This window comes from Zootoca vivipara, chromosome 8 (assembly GCF_965207765.1).
Source record: "Zootoca vivipara chromosome 8, rZooViv2.hap1.1, whole genome shotgun sequence".
In the NCBI taxonomy this organism is placed as follows: domain Eukaryota; kingdom Metazoa; phylum Chordata; class Lepidosauria; order Squamata; family Lacertidae; genus Zootoca; species Zootoca vivipara.
The window spans coordinates 63758148-63781321 of record NC_142591.1 but is presented as its reverse complement, the minus strand read 5'-3'; the positions used below and the strand labels follow the sequence as shown (position 1 = coordinate 63781321).

The 23174-nt window shown below is 43.9% G+C and overlaps 1 protein-coding gene across 1 annotated transcript in view; it reads right to left on the bottom strand.

Moving 5' to 3' along the window:
• Window positions 1-23174, bottom strand: part of LOC118090207 (neural-cadherin-like) — a 56635-nt gene that overhangs the window by 32302 nt on the left and 1159 nt on the right. Inside the window, 13 exon segments of the mRNA XM_035125620.3 lie at window positions 349-476; window positions 577-826; window positions 1443-1610; window positions 1883-2055; window positions 3856-4026; window positions 5613-5781; window positions 6109-6281; window positions 6827-6969; window positions 8119-8368; window positions 9503-9614; window positions 11101-11305; window positions 12111-12336; window positions 13969-14163. Coding sequence (XP_034981511.3) covers window positions 349-476; window positions 577-826; window positions 1443-1610; window positions 1883-2055; window positions 3856-4026; window positions 5613-5781; window positions 6109-6281; window positions 6827-6969; window positions 8119-8368; window positions 9503-9614; window positions 11101-11305; window positions 12111-12336; window positions 13969-14163 — 2363 coding nt within the window.

Below are 23174 nucleotides of genomic sequence, written 5' to 3'. Positions count from 1 at the left end.
CTTCCAAGGCGCGTTTTCCATTCCCCCCCCCCATTGACTTTGCAGCCAGCCCACTGATCCTCGGTTTTCGAACGTTTTGGAAGTCGGACAGACTTCCGGAACGGATTACATTTGAAAACCGAGGTTCCACTGTAGTACAAAAAGTTAGGGTCTTAAGTCAATTAAATGGTACTCAGCTAGATTTTACTTGGAGTGCATGCACTAAAATTAATGGACTTAACTTAGTAATGTTCAATGGGTCTACTCTGAGCAAGACTTCGCTGACCACCACCCAGAAAGTTTGGGGATACAGAATCGCATGTTGCATTTTCTCACTCGTTTTCAGTAAAGGGAAAGGTAACAACGAACCTCTCCGTGGAGCCCCGAGTCTGAATCCGTAGCAAGAACCTGCACAACAGAGGTACCAACTGCTGCTCCCTCAGGTACAGAAACCTCGTAAGTAGAAGATGTGAAGAACGGTACGTTATCATTGACATCTGCAGAACAAAAAGGCAGATTTAGCGGTACATGGTCCGCTGACATCAAGTACTTGTGATTTCAGTTTGATATGCTGATATTAACAAACGGATAACCAACCTGTGACATTAACACAAACCGTGGTGAAAGATGCCAATGGGATTGTAGCTACATTCTGAGCCTTGATGCTCAGTGCAAAGAACTTGGTGGTCTCAAAGTCAAGAGGTTCAGCAACCAGAAGTGAAGCAGATCCATCTGCTCTGTTCGGTTTGAGGTAGAAGCGCACAGGCATGTTTGTCTCTGGAACCTGGCCCTCCTCCAGGGTATAGGTAACCCTTGGGTCACCAAGTGGGGACGTTGCTTTGATAGTCTAGGAACAGGAATAACCAGGAACACCATTCAGTGGGGAGATGCATTTACATGGGCAACCCCGATCCTTAAGTGTCGAAATGGGGATGATACTGTTGTGGCAAACAGCCCATGGCATCAGAGCTCTAATCCTGCAGGTGTTTAGGACTAAACATCACATTAGCACCAGCCAGCAAAACTGGTGGTCAGGGATGATGGGAACTGTACTTCAAAATGTCTGGAAAGCCTGGGGAAGGGTGTTCAAATTACTGCCATGCACATTCCACACAGGAATCCACACCCAAGGAAGAACAGAAATTAGCTGTGAAGCAAAAGGAGCCAATTCTTCGGTGGCACCTTTTAAAAAAATAAAAATCAGAGATGCAGGCATATGTATTCATTTGTGGATACCAGTGTCCAATAGGAGCAAGACTTGTCTGCAGAATTTCAGAACAATTAGGGGAGGGACCATGACTCATAGACAAAACCCATGTCCACCATCTTGAGCTCCTAGGAGGAAAGGTGGGATACTAACAGCCCCGCTCTATTTTGTGTCCAGTTCTGGACACCACTCAATGTAAATCGGCTTCCTTTTATCCTGAAACAAATACGTTTCCATTTTTATTTTTAAAGCGTACCACTATCTTGGTGTCTCGAATCGTGCTCTCCGGGATTGTGACCGAATAGGCACTTTCCTCCCACTGCGGCGACTGATTAAGTGTGTTTGTTACAGTGACGGTCAGTTCCACTGTGCTGCTCCGGTTCCCTCCATCTGTGGCCACGATGTATCTTGTGATCTGAAATGTCTGCAAAAGACATTTTTAGCAGCTGTTCACCAAAACACGAATGTTCGTTTGCTACAACAAAGGCTGAAAAAAGCAGGTGTGGCATATTCCACCTGCCAGATTATATTCCATAAACCAGAGCTTTTAGTAGCAAACCGGAGGTTAAACTGAGCCCTTTCCCGCTCTGGGAGGAGCACGGGGAGCGTTCACGTGACACACCTACACACTGCAGCCAGCACACTAATGTGTCACGGCACATAGTTTGAAAAGCTCTGCTGTATGCAGAAGCATACCTGGGAGATTACGAGATTCACGTACACCCAGCCTGTGCTGGGGCTGACTTGGAAGTATTCTGGCTCCTGCAGCAACATGGAGTACGTGATGGCGGCGTTTACCCCCTGGTCGTCATCATAAGCTGCAGCATGGAGGAAACTTGTCCCCACTGGGGTGTCTTCACGAAGGAAGTCTTTGGAAAGATGGAAGCACAGAGTTCATTCTGACCATGCCCTGGCCTACGTAGTTAAAGTGGCATTTCACTGATGGCAATCACGGCACATAAAAATGCCCTGCCAGATCTAGTCCAGCATCCTTTATCTGAGTGGCCAACCAGATGCCTCTGTAAGAAGCACGGAAGCAGAACATGATGGCAATAACCTCTTCCTGCTGTTTCTCCCCAATGGACTGCTTCTCAGAGGCATGTTGCCTTTGATCCTGGAGGCAAAATTTAGCCCAGTGACAACTTGTGCCCGATGTGATTGGTAAGGCAGGAGGCAAGGAGACCAACAGTAGGCGGAGCCAGAGCCAACAACAGGTAAAGCCACCCTTTGACTGACTGTATGTAAGAAGGCAGGTAGGTAGGGGCGGGCTAAGGACAGACTGAGGTTGGTGGGGCAGAGTCCAACTTGCCCTAATGGATCAGCAACTGCGGACAGCCACTGTGTGCAGCCTGGGGGGCATTTTGGACTCTCAGCTGTCCACAGAGGTGCAGGCCAATTCTGTGTCCAGGGTGTCCTCCATCTGGTACGCTGGAGGAGACCCTAACTGCTTGTGCACTGCCTCGCCAAAGTGGTACATGCTTTGGTTATCTCCCACTTGGACTACTGCAATGTGCTCTACGTGGGGCTACCTTTGAAGGTGACTCAGAAGCTACAACCAATCCAGAATGTGGCAGCTAGACTGGTGAGTGGGAGCAACCGCCAGGACCATGGAACACCGGTCCTAAAGGATCTACATTGGCTCCCAGTACATTTCCAAGCACAATTCAAAGTGTTGGCACTGACCTTTAAAGCCCTAAATAAACCTGAAGGAGCGTCTCCACCCCCGGACACTGAGATCCAGCTCTGAGGGCCTTCTGGTGGTTCCCTTACTGTGAGAAGTGAAGTTACAGGGAACCAGGCAGAGGGCCTTCTGGGTAGTGGCACCCACCCTGTGGAATGCTCTCCCATCAGATGTCAAGGAGATGAGTAACTATATAACCTTTAGAAGGCAGCCGTGTACAGAGAAGTTTTTTAATGTTTGATGCTTCATTATGTTTTTATAGTTTGCTGGAAGCCATCCAGAGTGGCTGGGGCAACTCAGTCAGGTGGGTGGCATATAAATAATAAAATGATTATGATTATGATTATTTACTTCCCACTTTTCTTTCAACTTGGAACCTAAGGCAACATACATTTGCTTCCTAACAAGTAAACCACCTAGGCCAGTGACCAGAAATGTACATTTCCCCATATAAAACAGTCTTCACATAGCTTTAGTATAGCTGGCTTCTGCACTGCTGCTCACACAGATGAGGTGAGTATAAGCCACAATCAGGGATGTTGCAGAATTCCAATAAAAACAGAAGTGGAAATTGCCAACGTTCACTCAATCATCCCATGCCAAGAACGGAAATTAATCCAGTGAATACAATTGGAATTTGCTGCTGTCCCCCCACCCCCAGTTTGCAAATAATACGTAACACAAACAATATGTATTTCATGATGTTATCCCACTTCCCATTTGCCTAGCATTTCCTATACAATGAAATGAATGGCCTTTGAACTGGAACGAATGGTGTGGAATAATGTAATGATAACTTTTTGCCAGAAACTGAAATGCAGTGGAATGGAAACACTGCTGCGTGTGATGAACATGGGTTTGAAAGGAAATTTATGCCTTCTTACAGCCCTACAGAGAAGGAATCTGAACTGAAGGCTTCTGGGCTCAACACGCACTTCGCAAACCTAAATTAACTCTCACAGTGCAACAACAGTTTGTGCCTACTCACACTGATAGCGGCTGTTCTCAAACTTTGGATCGTTGTCATTCATATCAGCAATGAAGATGGTGATTTTACACACTCCAATCAGTGGCTCCTGAGCTTGATCTGTAGCTGTCACAGAGAGAGTATACTCCTTCTGTTTCTCTCGGTCAAAACTCCGAGTCGAAACGATAACACCTAAACAGAAACAATACTATCAAAGAGTCAGAAGGACCACCGCTGGCTTTAATCAGACGTTTTCACAAGTCTGCAGCAACTCACTCCCACCCTTCAGGCTTATTAAAAGCTTCTCTCTGGTAATGTTTGCCTGCACAGAGGGGCTCCCTTTTTCTTCCACGCTGCAATTTATTTTTGTTGTGTCTCACAAAATAGCTCAGATGGTATACAAACATTTACTGAAGAAATTGCCCAACTCCTAATGTGTTTTGAGCCTACTTCTCTCTTCCTCAGGGTAAAGGGCTATTTAAAAGAAATGATGTAACTACAGAATGCATCACGAGCTTCTGCTGAAATAACCAGAAGATGAGTAGTCAGCTTGAAATGCACTGAGAGTCTGAAAACAAAAATTCAGTAAATACTTGTGCACCCGAAGGATTTTTCATCGTTATTTAGAAGCACAACACCGTGAGGCTTGAAATAAATACAAGGATATACACTTAAAAGCAAGTGACAGTAGACCAACAACCAGTTTAGATGATGAAAAACTATTTCCAGTGGGATTGTCAGGGAGGAGAGGGGTATCTACCCCCCCACCCCAAATCACCCCTTCAAATGGTTCATCTCCATTTAAATTTGAGGATATAATTTATTGCTTTATTTCATAACAATAGTTATGAAATTTCCCATCCAAGGGTCCTGCAGCATTTATAGCAAGCACTAAAATGTTTTTTAAAAAAACATGCAAAATAAAATGAATATTAAAATATACATAAAATCTCAGGGCAGTTCACAGGATAAAAATACACGATAAAAGCACAAGACAACTAGTTAAAGCAAAAACAAAGCAATAACCACCACCACCCTTTCACAAATATGAATATAATGTCAGGAGCAATATCAGGGTCAATGTGCCAATTATTGAGCCAGAGAAAACATGAGCAAACAAACAGTCTTTGGAAGCACTCTAGTGCAAGTGCCTCCTATATAGGGAGGCTGTAGAGCTCAGTGGGTGGAGCACCTGCCTTGCATCCAGAAGGTCCCAGGTGTCTCCAGGTAAGGGCTGGGAGAGATCCCAGCCATGTGAAATCCTGGACAGGCCCTGCCAGTCATGGCAGGCAACGCTGAGCTACACGGACCAATGGTCTGACTCTGTATAAAGCAGTTCCTCATGTTCCTATAGTAAGGACAGGAATGAACGCCATGGACAGAATAATTGTCACACACAGGAAGAATAAGGATGTAGTCTGAATGTTTCACCTCTAGGCTTATAAAACATTTAATGTGTTAAGACGAATGGATGTCGCTAATATTGCAGTTGTTGTATAAGGGATTGTTATTGGGACTGGAGTGTAAATGAGATGAATAAGATTTTGGAACGCAGAAACAAAGTAAATAATCAAACCATCCATTCTAGCACATGGGAGGCCACCTAAATTATATAATTTGCCATCTGAATGGTTGGGATTAGTAATTGCATTATAATTTGGCATTGTTATAATGACGCTATCATTGGATTGTTGTAATGGAAAACTAATAAAAATTATTGTAAAAAGAAAAGAAAAAAAGAATGCTGGGCTAGCTAGACTACGAATGGCAATTCTTACCTGAATCAGCATCAATACTGAAGCCTGGTGAAGCTCCTTCTCTCTGCATGAGGCCATACTTCACTTCTCCATTCACTCCAAAGTCTGCATCGTAGGCTTCTACCTGCAGAACGTAGGTTCCTGGAGGCTGGTTCTCTAGAACCCAGGTACTGTCACTGTAGTAAGCACACTGAAATACAAGAAATCAGCAAGTTAACTTGAGCAACTAGAGAAATCCGTTATCATGTTATCATCAATTAAGTGCAAGATAAAGCAAAAGGAGTCAGAGGCATTTATCCGAAAGGAAGAGAGAAAACTTTAAGCACGAGTTATTTAGGGAGAGAATGACAGACTTCAAAGACTGACTTAAAACTGGACAAAACTTTACAGGTTTGAACTTTTCAAAATCAGCAGCAGCCAATCCTGCAAGTTTGACAAGCAGAAGTCAAAACTACTAACAACTCTGCTGCTACATAAAAAATTAAAAACACACGAACGGGGCAGCAAGTCAACTCACCTCCCTGAAAACAGGCTTGTTGTTGTTAATATCATTAATTTCCACCACGACTTCTGCAAAGCTGCTGAGAGATCGTGGTCCCCCCGAGGAATTGTCATCTATGGCAGAGATATTTAGAACATACTGCGGGCTTTTCAGTTTAGGCAGGGGGGTTCTGCGAAGTCTAAGGATACCTGGATTCAGAAGATTGAAGGCCAAGAAAAGAAAGCAGAAGAAAATTAAGTATACCTGGATTCAGCAGTAGGGAGGGAGGTGGAGTTACCAACAAGGAAAAGAATAAGGCCTCTCTCTTTACAGGACATAAGGGTCTTAAATGTGAGAACAATAGGTCCCCATAGATTTCTGGGAAAGGTGGCTTGTTTTATATTTAGAATGACACTTCTAAAGGGAAATGTTTGTGGGGATGATCAGGCAAATTCATCAGTGGAGCAATTTTCTATTTGACAGAATGCCTGGTTTTTATAACTATTTTAGCTGTGTAATATATTTTATCTTTTACTTTTACTTTTGAATGGCTTTGGCTACACAAATAAATAAACATTACAACTTCATTTAAATGCCATAAATTTCTTCTGGCATTGCCAGAAAAGCTATACTGAAACAATGAAGAGCCTGCATGTATTTGCAAGGATTTTCCTATTTAGGTTTATCAATACAGGCAATTCCTACAGTGAGGAAGAAGATGCCATAGACTAACGTTCAGCATCTCTTTCCTTACCTTTATGGCTATCCAATTCAAAATTGCCTTCTTCGTTCCCACCCGTAATTAAGTACAGCACTCCATCTCCATCAGGATCTTTTGCGTGAATGGTAGCGACTAACGTACCAGGGCCGGCATCTTCTGAGAGGAAAGTTCTGTAACTGGTGTAAGGAAAGAATAAATGCATTCTAATTCCTAACTCACCCAACCATTTCCCATTAAACAGCATTGCAGAGTTCTTTAAACTTCATACGGAGTGGGCTGGGCATATAGCAAAGCACAGTGCTGGTGAAACTCCCAGCCACCACCTTTATTTCCCAGAGGCATATTTATACCCCCCCCCAAAAAAACACCCCCACATATGTAAATCATATGCAAATGTGTGTTATGGGACTAAGCACCTAGCAATGCCTCTGGGGCTAGGTGGGCAAGCAGGTTGACCACACCATAAAATGAAAACACTTGGCTTCCCCCACAAAATCCACAGAACTGTCCATTTACACCTCAGAGAGCTACAATTACCAGCACCCTTAACAAACAACAGTTCCCAGGATTCTTTGCAGGAAGAAATGTACTTTACAGTATAGGCATGGTGTTTGCACAGCCCTGCTATCATTGATTTGGCCTGATTTCACTTTGTGACTAAACAGCTCTTCAGGAAAGGAGAATTTTGGCTTATAGCGTGTGGACTTTGTGCGATGCTAGAATTATTTGTACATCATTCGAGTGCCAGAAGCAAGGGAAATGTTTATGTCATTTGACACTGAATAAATGTCATATATTGTTTAGCTCTGAGGAATGGAAGAGAATGCATTCTTGAATTTTGAGAGAATTTTAATTTAAAACCTGCTGTAGGAACTAGCAGGAAATGGTCAGGAACTAAAGGCAAGTTAACTGGCCTCCATCTATCACATAGTCACGCCATTGCTGATTCTATGTCCCCCATAATATGTGTGACTAAACAGGCCTTTACGAACCTGGTCCACTCTAGATGTTTTTGGACTGCAACTGCCATCAGCCCCAGCCCACAGCTGTAGTCCAAAACATCTACCTCAAGCTGTCTTTATTTATTAAACAAAAAACAAACAAAAAAGCAGCGCCATATTTTTACATATCCTAATTGTCCAGAAAAATCAGATATTGCAGCTATTTTGTGCAATGCACCTTTAAAACACTGCATTAGTTTCTGCAGGCAAATTTAAGACAGTTTAAGGCAGCTGAGGGTTAGGCCCCAACAACCATTCTGACTGGCACAATAGCTGCAATGTAGGAGTGGTACCAGCGCAAAGGAAGACTGCAGCTCTGCTTACACTGACTGGGAGAACACCGGGGTTTCGTCATTCACATTTGCCAAGCGAATTCGCACGGATGCCGTCCCTGTCCGAGGAGGGTGCCCTTTGTCCACGGCAATGACCACAAACTCATACATGTGGTTGGCTCGCTCATAGTCCAGCCGCTGATTGGAATTGACGACACCCTCGGGCGTGATGGAAAAATCCGCACTCTGGATGAAGTAGAGGATCTCGGCGTTGGATCCAGAGTCACAGTCCACTGCAAGAACTGCAGCCAGGAATGTTTAAAAGGGTAAAAACCAATGAGGACAGATGAGCTGGGTCACAATGCAGAAGACTAGTAGTCAACACAAGTTTCAGTAATTAACAAAGAACTGCTCAGACACACATTCACTTTCCGAGACCTTAAGGGTGAAGAGCAAAAAATAAAGGAATTAGTAACAATAGTAATAATGCTTCAGGCAGGAGCCCAGGTAAATTTGGAGGCTGATTGGTAAAGGGGTAGCCTCGTGGAAATAATTAAATCCTTGTCTGGTGGCAGCTGGTCTTTAAAGCGGGAGAGTGAACAGAGGGGTACACTTTGTGTTTGCGGGGAACTTAAGAAGGCTGGGAGGAGACCATCACACTCTGTCAAACGCAACCTAGCAAAAAGCTGGTGTTTGCATTGGGGAGTCAAACATGACAGGAAGTAGAAGAGCTGTTCTGTGCTGTTTCTAACACCCAAGAAAGATGTTTTCACAGCTTGCCAACAGGGAGAAAACCCAGTGCAATTAAGAGGATGGAAACTCACTGAACTTTGGGCATTCATTCAAGATATTGAGGGCAAGAGACCAAGAGGTGTCCAAATATTCAGCAACAGGTTCTTGGTGGGTTTTTTTTTTTAAAAAAAGCAAAATATAATAGTGACTGCTTATTTGTTTGAAGTGTGATAATAAAGGGGGGAGGGGGAATAAGCAGAATGCCAGAATGAAATCTTATTATACATGGATGTATTATTTCCAAGTGCCGTGACTATACCATCAGGCTCAGCCCCAGTATGAGAGGCTCTGGAGGAAGATGAGGAGGGATAGGAGGCTGGTACAGATGTCCGCTGAGCACACACACACCTCGCACCCTGCCTGGCTGTAGCGGGAAGGAAGATAGAAATCCGGAGCTGGACAGAGTGTTGTTGTCATCCGGGAATGGAGGGTCCCCAGGTGGGGAGGAGGGTCCCCAGTGCTCCATCCTAGGACCAGGGAAGAGGCACATGTGCCCACTTTCATACTAGCTGCCCAAGCAGGGACAGAGACTCTTGTGAGTAAGGGCTGCACCCGTCTCTGCTTAAAGTAGATCGCCTGCAGTCCTCGGCTCACCATGTGGCGCTTTGCAAAGACAGGCGGGGGGAATGATGGCTCTGGTTTACCTTGCAATAAAGACGTGCCTATAGGGATGGATTCAAGAATGCTTTCCCGGCTATAAATAGATTGCTGAAATTCAGGAGAGCAGTCGTTTTCATCCGTGATATGAACTATGACCTACAAGGGGACAGAAGAGAAATGCTTAGTTACATGGGATCTGAGCACATGCATATTTCTTTGCCAGGAGAAATTCATTCCATTTCCCATAGTCCCTGGAAAATGTACAACCAGGAGTCCTGGTTCTAAAGCAACTACTCAAGGTGGCATACATAACTTAGATCAGGCATCCCCAAACTTCGGCCCTCCAGATGTTTTGGACTACAATTCCCATCATCCCTGACCACTGGTCCTGTTAGCTAGGGATCATGGGAGTTGTAGGCCAAAACATCTGGAGGGCCGCAGTTTGGGGATGCCTGACTTAGATAATTAAAAAATTCTAGATATCTGCTCTATATTGAGTCTGACCATTGGTCCATCTAGCCCAGTACTGTCTACACTGACTGGCAGCAGCTCTCTCCAGGGTTTCACACAGTGGTCTCTCCCAGTCCTATCTGGAGACACTGGGGGTTGAGCCTGGGACCTTCCCCATGCAAAGCAGATGCTCAACCATTGGGCTATGGCCATTTCAATTATCTTACATGACAAGGTAATTAAGCAAATTATATTTTAGATCTAAAAATATAAAGAACTGAACTTAAGACAACAACAACACTGATTATGAGGCAGCGGATAAACCAAACAATAAGGAACTAATGAACACATCACCTCAGGCATCCAGATTTTGGGAACTATTAACTGAAAAATGGGCACCTTTTGATTCTGTTTATTATTGTTGTTTATGCTATTCAACATAGCATTAAGCAGACTGCTCCACTGCACAAGGAGAAATCCACGCACTGATGGAATCACCCCTCCTCCTCTCTCCAAGTTTCCTAAATCTCTTCAGGGGGGCTCCCTCAACCCTTCAGAGCAGATTTGGGAATGGCCTGGGGCGTAAAGGTAAAGGACCCCTGGATGGTTAAGTCCAGTCAAAGGTGACTATGGGGTTGCAGCACTCATCTCGCTTTCAGGCTGAGGAAGCTGGCATTTGTCCACAGCCAGCTTTCCAGGTCATGTGGCCAGCATGACTAAACCAATTCTGGCGCAACGAAACACCATGAGGGAAACCAGATTGCACGGAAATGCTGTTTACCTTCCTGCTGCAGCGGTACCCATTTATATACTTGCACTTTGACGTGCTTTCGAACTGCTAGGTTGGCAGGAGCTGGGACAGAGCAACGGGAGCTCACTCTGTCATGGGGATTCGAACACCTACCTTCTGATTGGCAAGCCCAAGAGGCTCAGTGGTTTAGACCACAGCACCACCGCTTCCCGGGGTAACCAATGCACGGGTGGAGAAAGGGAAATCCCCTTACACAAGCGCTAATGCCTTTTTTAAAAAAATCCATTTGGGGATGCCATTCTGATTCAATACCCAAACTTTTTCGGCTGTCATTGGTGGACTGGTATTTCAATAGGTTCTGTGTAATGATCTTAACATGCAACCCCCCCTATATTGAAATGAACAGATCACCAAGTACGGAAAGGAAAACCCTGGCTCTACCTCAGTGACGCTGCTGAGCAAACTCTCGGCTTCCATTGCTTTAACTAAAAAATGGTAGAGGTGATGCTCGCTCTCGTAGTCCACTGTATGAGTCAAGCTTAGCTTGCCGGTCTCTGGGTCCATGCTGAACAAGCCACTGGGATTCATCAGCAGAGTGTAACAGAGAGGCTGGCTTTGGAAGGAGACTGCTTCAATAACGGCCACTCTGAAAAGGAAAGATTAACCACGAGACAGTTTGTTACCTGGGTAGGCAGAAGAGATGAAAGAGGTGAACTAGAATCACTTGCCAAGTTACCAGTCACTGAATAATTTCTCCTTGCAAATTTCATTTTTACACTTTTGATGCATGGATTTAAAAGTAACTCCTGAAATTAGACTTCAAATTAGGCCGTTGCACTCAGTCCAGGTGCTCCCACTTTGCTCTTCCCTTAGTTGGGTGGGAAAACAGAGCACGGAGGCAGCTGGCTTAGCAATTACCAGCACCTATGGTTTGTTCCTCACCAAACCAACGGCAATCTGTTTCTCCCAAACAAACCATAATTGGGGAGGTGGTTGGGACATCAATGCTAAGCCAGCTGCCGCGTGGTTTGTTTCAAGCAAAGGAGGAGCAAAGCAGGAGTTGCAGGGCTGTGCCCACCACCATGCAGACTGTGCAAAGGACGATTTGCTCAACCATAGCTAATGGCCTGGTGTTCTGTCTGATGTGGCCACTAGGTTCCTGCAGACACAAACGGGGCTCAGAAAACAAGAGGAAGCCACTAGAGCACTACTGTAGCAGGCTCCCTTGACCCATTCGCATCGAGAAGCAGATTTCCACATTTTTCACCAGATGAAACTTCAAAGCAGCCATCAAGGGTCGCCCCACGTAGAGCGCAGTAGAGCAAGCTAGACCCAATTACACATTGAAAATATATTTTGGTTCTACAATGCAAGCTTTTATGTTCAAGCAACGTATGTAAGTATCTACGACACAGTCTTTTAGTACAGCAGGACATTAATTCACCACTTACTTTTCACCTGCTGGAGTATTTTCTGGAACAAGCATACTGTAGGACATATTTGTGAACTGAGGAGGCCTGGAGCCAGCCAGGATAGAGATGTAAGCATATGGGCTTTTGCTGCCATATTCATCAATGGCCAGCACGGTGACCACATACTCCTGGTTCAGAGTTAAAGGCAAGCCAGTTGTCAATATGACCCCTGTGTCCATATCTATATCAAATCGTTCCTCACCACCTGTTGGGTGAGAAGAGTACAAAAAAAATATGAAAAGAGGTGGCGCTGTGGGCTAAACCACTGAGCCTAGAGCTTGCTGATCAGAAGGTCAGCGGTTCGAATCCCTGTGGCGGGGTGAGCTCCTGTTGCTTGGTCCCAGCTCCTGCCAACCTAGCAGTTTGAAAGCACATCAAAATGCAAGTAGATAAATAGGAACCGCTATAGCGGGAAAGTAAATGGCGTTTCCATGTGCTGCTCTGGTTTGCCAGAAGCGGCTTTGTCATGCTGGCCACATGACCTGGAAGCTATACGCCGGCTCCCTCGGCCAATAATGCGAGATGAGTGCGCAACCCCAGAGTTGGTCACGACTGGACCTAATGGCCAGGGGTCCCTTTACCTTTACCTTTACCACCAAGCTCCTCGCTTACACAAATTTCTTTCTCATTACTATTTCCCACCAACACTGACTCTTATACATTGCAGTGGACAGAACCAGATGCATTTGATGGATGAGTGGCAGCTAAACCAGCAAGCAGGGTGGCTTAGCACATTCACCAAACTTGGTGCTCCACTTATAATACCTGGGAAGGAAGACTTTGAGCTGCCACCATCAGTGTTCTGAACAGGAATTCTGTTCTATTCCTGGGCCAAAGTTAGTAGCACACATGAGCTGCTATTGTCTCCTGCACACACCAGTGGCACAGGAAAGAGCAGTATACACATTCCTGTGTATACTCTGAGCCAATTAAAAATCCCATTTATGCAAAGCAATTTGGCACTAGTGATTAAATCAAGCAAGTCCCTAACCAATTTACCTCACTTGACTATATTACGCTATCTGCTCTGCTGTTTCTACCAAGCATATGGCACAGAAGAATGAAGGGCATAGGAAGGGAAAGTGAATTATAGGGGAAGGCAACAGCAGTAGGGAAAAAAGACCATTTGCAGAGCATTGATGCTTCAAACTAATCTAGGACGCAGCACAGAAAGTAGTTTGGTTGTGGCTGCAGTGGGGCTTGTTGAGGTGGGGACATAAAATGAGGCAGGAAACACGCAATCCCTTAAATAAACTAGCTGGGGCAGTTTAATCTCCAGAGGTGGGTCAGTAGGGTGTGTCATTTTAAGGGGTGAAACTTAATTTTTGCAAATTTCTTCAATGAAGGGTTTTAAAAACATGGTTTTGGGTGTGATGAATTCAAATCTGCTATTATTTTTGTGACTGGACAACATTTAGCTTGGTAAATCTGCAAATTTGATGAAGAAGCACATAAAATGTTTTTGGAAAACCTATGATTTTAATTTTACCTACTGAAAATGTCAGGTAACGCTAAATAAAATAATAAGACAAATATAAAAATAAATTAATATTTAATATAACTGCAAGTACGTGGCAATCATTTTTAATGATTTCTATGCAATTTTGCACACATTTTACTTGCCAAGCCAAACTAAATTATATTAAGTTAACCCAACTATCTTTTGAATTTCCCCAGTCATGTTACAACTTTTTAGCACCACTCATTTTTGGAACTGGAAAGTTGGAAAATTCAAAGCACCCTAGTGGGTCAGGGCTTGAATTCTGGTAATGCATCAATGGGTTTCAAAATAAAAAGAGGAAAAATTCATTTCAGACAGAAAGCAGCACCTATTTACCTGCAATCAGAGCATAGGATATCCCAACACTGGAATTTTCATTGCTGCTATAATGGGCAACAAGCTGATAGACTGATGTGCCTGCTCGAGCGTCAGGATCAACACGCGCCAGATAGGGGTATGGATACATTTCCCAAGAGATGAGCTCCTCTTCAACAGCTATAATCACCACACGGCACAAATACCAGTCATTGTCTGCAAGGGATTCAGAAAAAATTAAAATAAGTAAGTAAATAAGAATTTGGGCGCTTACACAGGGAGGTGCAGGGGGGCCCAGCAAGGCCCTCCGCCACCACAGATATATATTGTGATATCAATATATTTAGCTGGTTTAATAATAACAACAACAACAACAATAATAAATTTTTATTTATACCCCACCCTCCCCAGTCAAAACCGGGCTCAGGGCAGCTGACACCAGTAAAATTACAATAAGACATAAAAGAAAGAAAAACAATTAATTAAAATACGGGTTAACATACAGCTTAAATTTTAAATTTTAAAAATGCAGCCTCATTTTAAAGTAGCCCAAATCAAAACCACAAGGGAGGAAAACATAGGGGCCAGACTGAGTCTAGGCGGAACAGCTCCGTCTTGCAGGCCCTGCGGAAAGATGTCAACTCCCGCAGGGCCCTGGTCTCCTGATGATGATGATGTTGAAAACCAGGTATCGCCCAGCCCTAATCTTAGCTGGCAGGAGAACATGATAAGGTGGGAGCTGTCAGTAATCATTAGAGCTTAAGTTCAGCAGGCACATCTTCAATCTTTTACAGCAGAAGATTAGTGGTTAACTGCCAAGATGGCTGTAGTAACATCTTTAACAGCACAAAAAAAAAATCATTTGTCAGGAACAGTCATAAATAGCACCAATATCTTGGCTAATTAATTGGACAGCTAATTAACACAAATGGTGTGACAAGAATCCTTTGTCTTGGTTTAATGCATTCCTTTGGCTGCTAGGAAGGACCCCATGTATTTCAGTGGGCATCTATCTTAGCATGAAGAGAAGACAGGTAGCTACTGAATAACTATAAATTGCAGGTGTAAGAAAAAGAATTTCATAAGGAAATGGGGTAGGCAGGGTGTGCTGAATTCTTTCTCACCTATACTCTTTCCTGAAAGCCCCACTCCGTTTTTATTTTGACCAGAAGAGGGACTGCTTCAAGGAATATCAAAACCAACGGTGGGGTTTTTTTTTGGGGGGGAGAACGGGACCTCCCTGTTGCTCACAGAATTGTAGAGCTGGAAGGGAACCAAATGGTCATCTAGTCCAATGCAGGACTCTCAACTAAAGCACCCATGACTGATGGCCACCCAAACTTTGCTTTAAAAACCTCCAATGAAGGAGTCCACCACCTTCCGAAGTTAATAAGTGACAGATTTTGTTCCCATTGCAATGCAAAAACCCCACAAGGCATTAAGCCCATCATGACAGCATACAAACAAGCTCTCAGAAACCACTCACGGAGCTCACCCACTAATTTGCACATAGGTCACTTAATAGCCAGAGGATAACAAGCTATAGCAATCGATGCAAACTGGCTTACGTTTGAACTTGAGCCATTCTGCAGGGAAGGACTTTGGTAATATGGTGCCCTGAGTGAGGACAAAATTTGGCGCCCACCCCCCAATATTTCTTATTATCGCAATAATTCATTTATTATTTTGTGCTACCTCTTACTTCCTTTTCCTGATTTGTTCTAATCCTACTTCGACATAATACCCCAATAGGGCACCTTGCCGACAAAGGTCTGTATAGTTAAAGCTATGGTTTTCCCAGTAGTGATGTATGGAAGTGAGAGCTGGACCATAAAGAAGGCTGATCGCCGAAGAATTGATGCTTTTGAATTATGGTGCTGGGGGAGACTCTTGAGAGTCCCATGGACTGCAAGAAGATCAAACCTATCCATTCTGAAGGAAATCAGCCCTGAGTGCTCACTGGAAGGGCAGATCCTGAAGCTGAGGCTCCAATACTTTGGCCACCTCACGAGAAGAGAAGACTCCCTGGAAAAGACCCTGATGTTGGGAAAGATTTGAGGGCACTAGGAGAAGGGGACGACAGAGGACAAGATGGTTGGACAGTGTTCTCGAAGCTACGAACATGAGTTTGACCAAACTGCGGGAGGCAGTGCAAGACAGGAGTGCCTGGCGTGCTCTGGTCCATGGGGTCACGAAGAGTCGGACACGACTGAACGACTAAACAACAACAACAACAACAACAACAATCGGTCACTTGTGACCAAGTGAAGATGCCCGGGCACCAGGATGGCGACTGACATCTCTACCATCTGGAGGTGCCATGCCTTGGATCTTGACTCTTCACACACTAGCAACACATGCTGGAGAATTCTATCCATTATATTTTATCTGCACAATCAAAATGAATTTCAGGAACCAAAAAGTCATATTGAAAAATATGATTTTTCAAGCTGTCTGGCCCCAAAATGGCAACTAGGCATTCCATTTTGGTGACTGTAACTCTGGTTTAAGGAGCCTAGCTTATATAGTTGAGTTTCTAACACTGGCTGGCTACTTACACAATGCTGCCAACTTTGATGATTGTGTTGACGGGGCTTTTGGTGAAGAAACAATTCCTGTGGTTTGTGCTCAAGACATGGCTTTTCAAATGGAATAAAAAGCCAACCAAATTACCTTCTTGTGTTTAGAATGTTACATACTACTAGCCAAAAATCCAGAAGTACCCAAATACTTAACATCAGTGCTACATCAGGCGAGCATTTTACAGACTATGAAGTGTGCCTCCCTGGCTCCCAATTTTCAACCAAGCCCCCATCTGACAAAAAGAAAAAAGATCAGACATACAAAAGCGTTCAGCTAGTGCTGAATCAATATGACCACACAACATTTTGTTCCGTTGACATAAACAGCTTGATGTTACAGCCAAGCTATTTGTCAATACCGATCTGTCACCACAATAAAGCGATCTGGCAAGACACAAAATCAGCAGGATGTTAAAGCCAAACTGATAAAAAGGAGGGCGGGGGCCCGGGGGTATTACTACCTACTTAAACCACACATGTCTGGTCTGGGCAAGTTTACTCAGCCCAAAATAAAGTGTTGAAAACTGAATGCAAACCACTGCTGCTACACCTTCATCCCACCAACTTATTCCAAGAGTATACAAATCAATAATAAACGTAAGCTGCTTAAAGAAGAAACATATATTTAGTTCATCATGTGAGGGTCTGCCAGTATTTGGAACAAATTCACTGAAATAGTTCAAAAATATCTCTGAAGTAGTTCCTATACTGTAACTTATGGGTGAACTGATGAAAATTAAATTCCTCTGGCAGAACGTGGGCCATTTTAAATTAAGTTCAATTTTAATTCAAATGGGTTTTCATTGCACTTAACTCTGTATTTGATGGTGGTCATGGTATTTACTACTGTATTTTTATTTATCTGAAAAGTGCATTTCTTAGAATACACACTTTTAACACTCAGAGAACATCCGTTATGGGCTCTAGGATAAATGTTACACATAAAATGAGTTGATTTGTTACACAGTGTTCAAGGACAGTCAGCAGCCACCCTTCAGAAATACAAAACATATACCAGTAACCCACCCACCACTTTTTTACACCCTGTTCTTTTAGGCTTTCCATTTTGCTAAGAAATAAGGCGATGGAGCTCTTAGAACTCCTCTCAAACTCTCACAAAAGAGAGCCAGTGTGGTGTAGTGGTTAAGAGTAGTGGGCTCGTAATCTGGTGAACTAGGTTTGATTCCCTGCTCCTCCACATGCAGCTGCTGGGTGACCTTGGGCCAGTCACACTTCTCTGAAGTCTCTCAGCCTCACTCACCTCACAGAGTGTTTGTTGTGGGGGAGGAAGGGAAAGGAGATTGTTAGCCACTTTGAGACTCCTTAAGGGGAGTGAAAGGTGGGATATCAAGTCCAAACTCTTCTACAAAAGGTGCTTTTTCCCGCTTTCATAAAGCCGTGGCAGAGTTCAATATGCAGCTTAGGGTCACTTTGTCTCTCAAGTAGGGCAGACACCAAGAGCCTCAGCTAGATCAAGCGAAAGGACACAAAGGATGGATTTATACTGGAAGGAAAGGAAAAAAATAACGACCAGTACAAAGAAGCAGTCCTGGGGATTTAATAGATTTTGTATTTTCCTATCTTTAAAAATTTAGACTAATTTGGAGATTGAATTGGCTTTTGTAATTATCTGTTTCCTTTGCTAATTGGGACCCCACAGACTAAATTAGACTGCCATGGACAAGGAGGCATAGAAAGCGTATAGCCATTCATGACTGGGGGTGTTCTGAGATGACAGAGCAACATACACAGACCTTAAAAGATGACGAGAATAGCACACAAAATAATGAAACCAGAGACAGCAAAGCATCAAACCTACTTTTTCTCAATATCCACGGTGGGACATAACATTGCCTGAACTAGTTTATCCTTAAACAATTCTGCAAACTGGGTGTATTTCCATTTTATAGGTAGGAAATTGAAGTTGAGAGATAACTTCCTCAACATGTGGTTATTATGGGAGTTGTTTTATTCCGTTTTCATTATATAGCTTATTTATATTTTGTTTTTAAATGTGCTGTGAATCGTTTGGAGACCTCTGGGTAGCGAGGGATGAACAAGTCTAATAAATAAGTAACAACCACACAGGGTGAACTTTGTACTGTCTAAGTGTAATCCTACTCAAATGAACGGCACTAAAAAAAATTACAGAATTCTCTTTACATTTCCTTCATCTTTATAGTCCACATAATGTATGTTGGGAAAGGGCTGTTTGCTCCATGCAGTCATGAAACATATCTGGGTCAAGCTTGGTATTCCATAGTATTCTACCAATGGGTCGGTTTTTGCCAATTCTTCCTTGTGCATTTGTAAAACTTAATAGTTCCTGGAATTGCTTAACAGTTATAAGCAACCACACAGACATTTTTCCAACATGTTTTATTTTGAAGTTTTCTGAATGCAATGTAATTTTGAACAGCTGCTCTAAAGGAAGTGCAGCTATGACCTTGTCCTACATGATCACTGGAATTATTTCCACCCCGAGGCATGTTGTCTTGTCGATACTGTTATTGGGCACAGGATGAAGCAGAACACAGCTTTGTAAAGAGGATCATAGCGGAGATCATAATAAGCTCTTTTTAAAGAACAACAATGCAAAAGAGCAGTACGCCGACTGTGCTGTCTGCTTCACAAGTTAACACAGCAATACCCTTCATCAGTTTGCCTGCTTTTAACTTAATAAGCTAGATCAAACCTGCACAAAAAGCCTTGTCTGGACTTTTAATGCAGTGGAGGTGGATGGGACTCAACTGTTTGAGGGGCTGGAGGGGGAGGGACGACCACAGCTCAATATTTTATTATTGTACATTTCATAAAATTTAGACACCACTTTGCATATCTTTACATTACCTATATTCTGACTCTCTTCCCCCCCCCATCCCTCCCAACTGACTTTCTAACAACCAATTATAATTTCTCATTACCCCCACCTACCTTTCCTTTTACTTTAAGATTCCTTATCATTGTAAATAAGTTTCTAATCTTAACTGCTAGAGAGGAAAATACTGGACCAGATGGAGAAATGGCCTGACTTCTGTTTGCAAACAGAAATGTACACAGTAAACATGGGAAAGACCTCCAGATGTTGTTGCATCAAACCTGCACGAAGACATTGTCTAGATCAGTGGTCCTCAACCTTGGACCTCCAGATGTTTTGAGACTACAATTCCCATCATCCCTGACCACTAGTCCTGCTAGCTAGGGACCATGGGAGTTGTAGGCCAAAAACATCTGGAGGCCCAAGGTTGAGGACCACTGGTCTAGATCAAGCATAGACAAACTTGGCCCTCCAGGTGTTTTGGGACTACAACTCCCATAACCCCTAGCTATCAGGCCCAGTGGTCAGGGATGATGGGAATTGTAGTCCCAAAACATCTGGAGGGCCGAGTGTGCCTACGCCTGGTCTATATTACGGCAATGGAAAGAGTCATATGAGATGGAAACTAAGCCACTTGGAGACGCTCCACAGCTCAGTGTGGCCCTCCAGATACAACTCCCATTATCCCTAGCCATTGACCATGCCGGCTGTGAGCTGCCATATCTGGAGGGCTACAGGCTACCCATTCCTGCTGCAACAGGCACAGTGTTAGCACCTTGAGAACACAACTGGCTTCCTCATATGACCAAAATAAATAAATGAAGGTATTGGTAGCCCTTTGTGAGTGTGAAACTTCAACTTACACTGAAGTCCAGAGATGGGAAACAAGGAGGAATCTTTAGAAGACATATACAAAGTGTATCTAAATATGTTCAATCTCTATGACCAGTAACACACCCTTTCAATGATAGAGCACATACTTTAACAGTACCACCTGCATGTAGATAGCAAGAGTAACTCCCAGGCACAGTCAATGGGCAAGTTCAGCAACAGCTGGAGGGCAGAGAACTTCCTATCCCTGATATAGGCCCTTGCCTCTACATAGAGAAGGAAGGTGCCACTACTGAAAATCCAGACACCATGGCTTCAAAATCAAAGCAGCTCTCTTATCACCGATCCCCGTCCTTCCCACTCCGCTTAACATCCAGCATGATAAAGAGTTTTGCTGGACTCAAAGAGCTTGTGCACTTTTTGTGACATTTTGGTTAAGTCATAATAAAGGGACTTGCTCCACTACAGTCAGTTGCATCTTAGAAGTCTTGAAGACTAGAAACTTAATTTTTTCCCCAGAAAACAAGAAACAAGATTCTCAAGATGTTGAATCAATGTGCTTTCACCGGGGTGGGGGTGGGGTGGGGGTAGTGGTGGTTGCAATCAAGGAATGTAAGCAATGAATATCAATACTGCACTATCACATATTGCGGCTGCACCTGTTTAATGACCTCTCTCTTTAGAAAGGAAGCTGCATTTATTCAAAAGCAAACTGCATATTTGAAATAACTGTGTTGTTGTTGTTTGGTCGTTTAGTCGTGTCCGACTCTTCGTGACCCCATGGACCAGAGCACGCCAGGCACTCCTGTCTTCCACTGCCTCCCGCAGTTTGGTCAGACGAAATAACTGTAGTTTTGTGCAAACAAGCAACCATTTTCACACTGGTTAGGAAGGATCCCTCAGTCCACACACTGTTTGCCAAGGATAATAGGATGTACAGCTTGAAATGTGCTTCAGCAGGTCTTGTTTGCTTGTGAATATTTGCCCCATAACTCAATATTCTACTCCGAGCTGTAGAAATCTTTACAACTGATGAAACCACACAGCTAAACTATAAAATACAAAGCTTAAGAAAAATCAAAATGTCTACCATCTGGGATCAAACAGTGTGACATAATGTTTACCTGTCCTGACTTTTTTCTTTTAAAATAAGAAGGAGCCTCTGGAGGCTGAAAGCTCAAGCAAAGAACTGAGGAAGGAGATGGAAGAGCCTCTCAAACCATTTTTCTAATCAAATATTGCTCTCCCATGTCTTTCTTCTCTCCAAAGGGAAAACATGAAAGGATTGTGCAGGGCCGTCTTAAGCATATGCGGCGCCAGGGTGCAAATATCCGCCCGGCGCCCCGCCCCCCCTGTTGCCCAGAGTTGTTGACCTTTTTTTAGGAAAGGTTCCCCAGAGTAGTTGTCAAGTGTTTTTAGGGAGCTGACTCCCTAAAGGAAACGGACCATGTGGGGAGCGGGATTTAAATCCACACTCACACGCTTAAAAAGAAGAAATCCCCCCGTAAATGTAAGTACTTGGCGAATAAATTACTATTCTATTCTACTACTGTATTCTATTCTAAATGCTGCTAATAGAATTCCCTAGCATTGCAGTGGGTTGGAGTAGATAATCCTTGGGACCCCTTCCAACTCTACAATTCTGTGATCGAAGTCAGACTTCTATGATTCCACACTTCCCCTGCGGCTGCTTTGAAGTTTAAAAAAAGAATTGAAGTCGGGAGATCCCATTGCGCCTATTCCGGTCTGCTTTCCCGGCTGCCTTCACCGTCTACCACTACGAGAAAGGGGCCGCTTCTTCTCCAGGAAACCCCCTCCCCCAGCAGGTGGGGGCAACATGTTTTGGCGCATCCCTCGTCCTTCTCCCCCCCCCCCCGCCTCGCCTTCCAGGTTCCCTCGCTCCCTCCCCCGGCTGTTTCTGCGGAGGCTTAGGATTGCTCTCCTCCCGAGGAGGCTTGGGAGGCAAGCTGCACGCCCGCCAGCCATATATGTTTGACGGGGCGCAGCTGGCGGGCATGCACAGAAAGGGGCGGCCGCCGGCAAAGCCGCACAGCTCCCCCACTCGCTGGGGTGCCCTTGAGAGGCCAGCGCCCTGGCGCAACGAACCACACTAAGCCGTATGGGAAAGATGGCTCTTGGGTTGTGTACTTTTCCCATCAGGAGAACTGGCCCAAGCAGAAAGAGTGAATCACCTCCTTCCCACCCACCGGTCCTGTGGTCATTTCATTCAAGAAAAAGGCTGAGCAAAATTACGAACACTTGAGCACGATGTGTAGTTTTGAAGCATTAGACAAGCCTCATTTATGGATCGTAGCTGTATCACAAGTCTAAATAATGAAGAATAAGGAGGCAGAATTTCTGCTCAGTAGGTTTCTTTACAGGCTTGAAATCAAAATAATTTAAAAGGGAGTGAGTCGGTGAACTGCAGCATCTCTTTTGAAATAATCACATGAATGCAGGCACCAATCTTTCAGTCTGCATGCTGCTTCAGTGTTGCTCCCACAACACCGCAAAAAACGCTGCTATCTGAAGAAATCATTTGGGCTGCTTATGCAACTAGAACAGCCTTAGTGGCAAAGCAGTTCTCTGACCGGCTCCACATGGGACAATTTACCACACAACCCACCGATCTGGCACCTAACACTGTGTTCCTTCAGCATCAAGCCTTCTTATTTGGCCAAGCATTTTAGAATGTGCTGCTTTTAGATAGTTAAGATGGTTACATTATTCTCAATCTTATTGCATCGCTGTGATGTTTACCTTAAATTTCTGTGTCTACTCAAAGTATATCTTTTGGGGTGGTAGACACAGAAATTTAAGGTAAACATCAATGTGATGCAATAAGGCCTGGCTTATAACTGTTGAACTTGTTTTTAATAAAAAACCCCGGCCTAAGATGTCACCATAGCTGCCAAGTTATCCCTTTTTTTAAGGGATTTTCCCTTATGCTGAATAGGCTTCCTCGCGAGAAAAGGGAAAACTTGGCAGCTATGGAT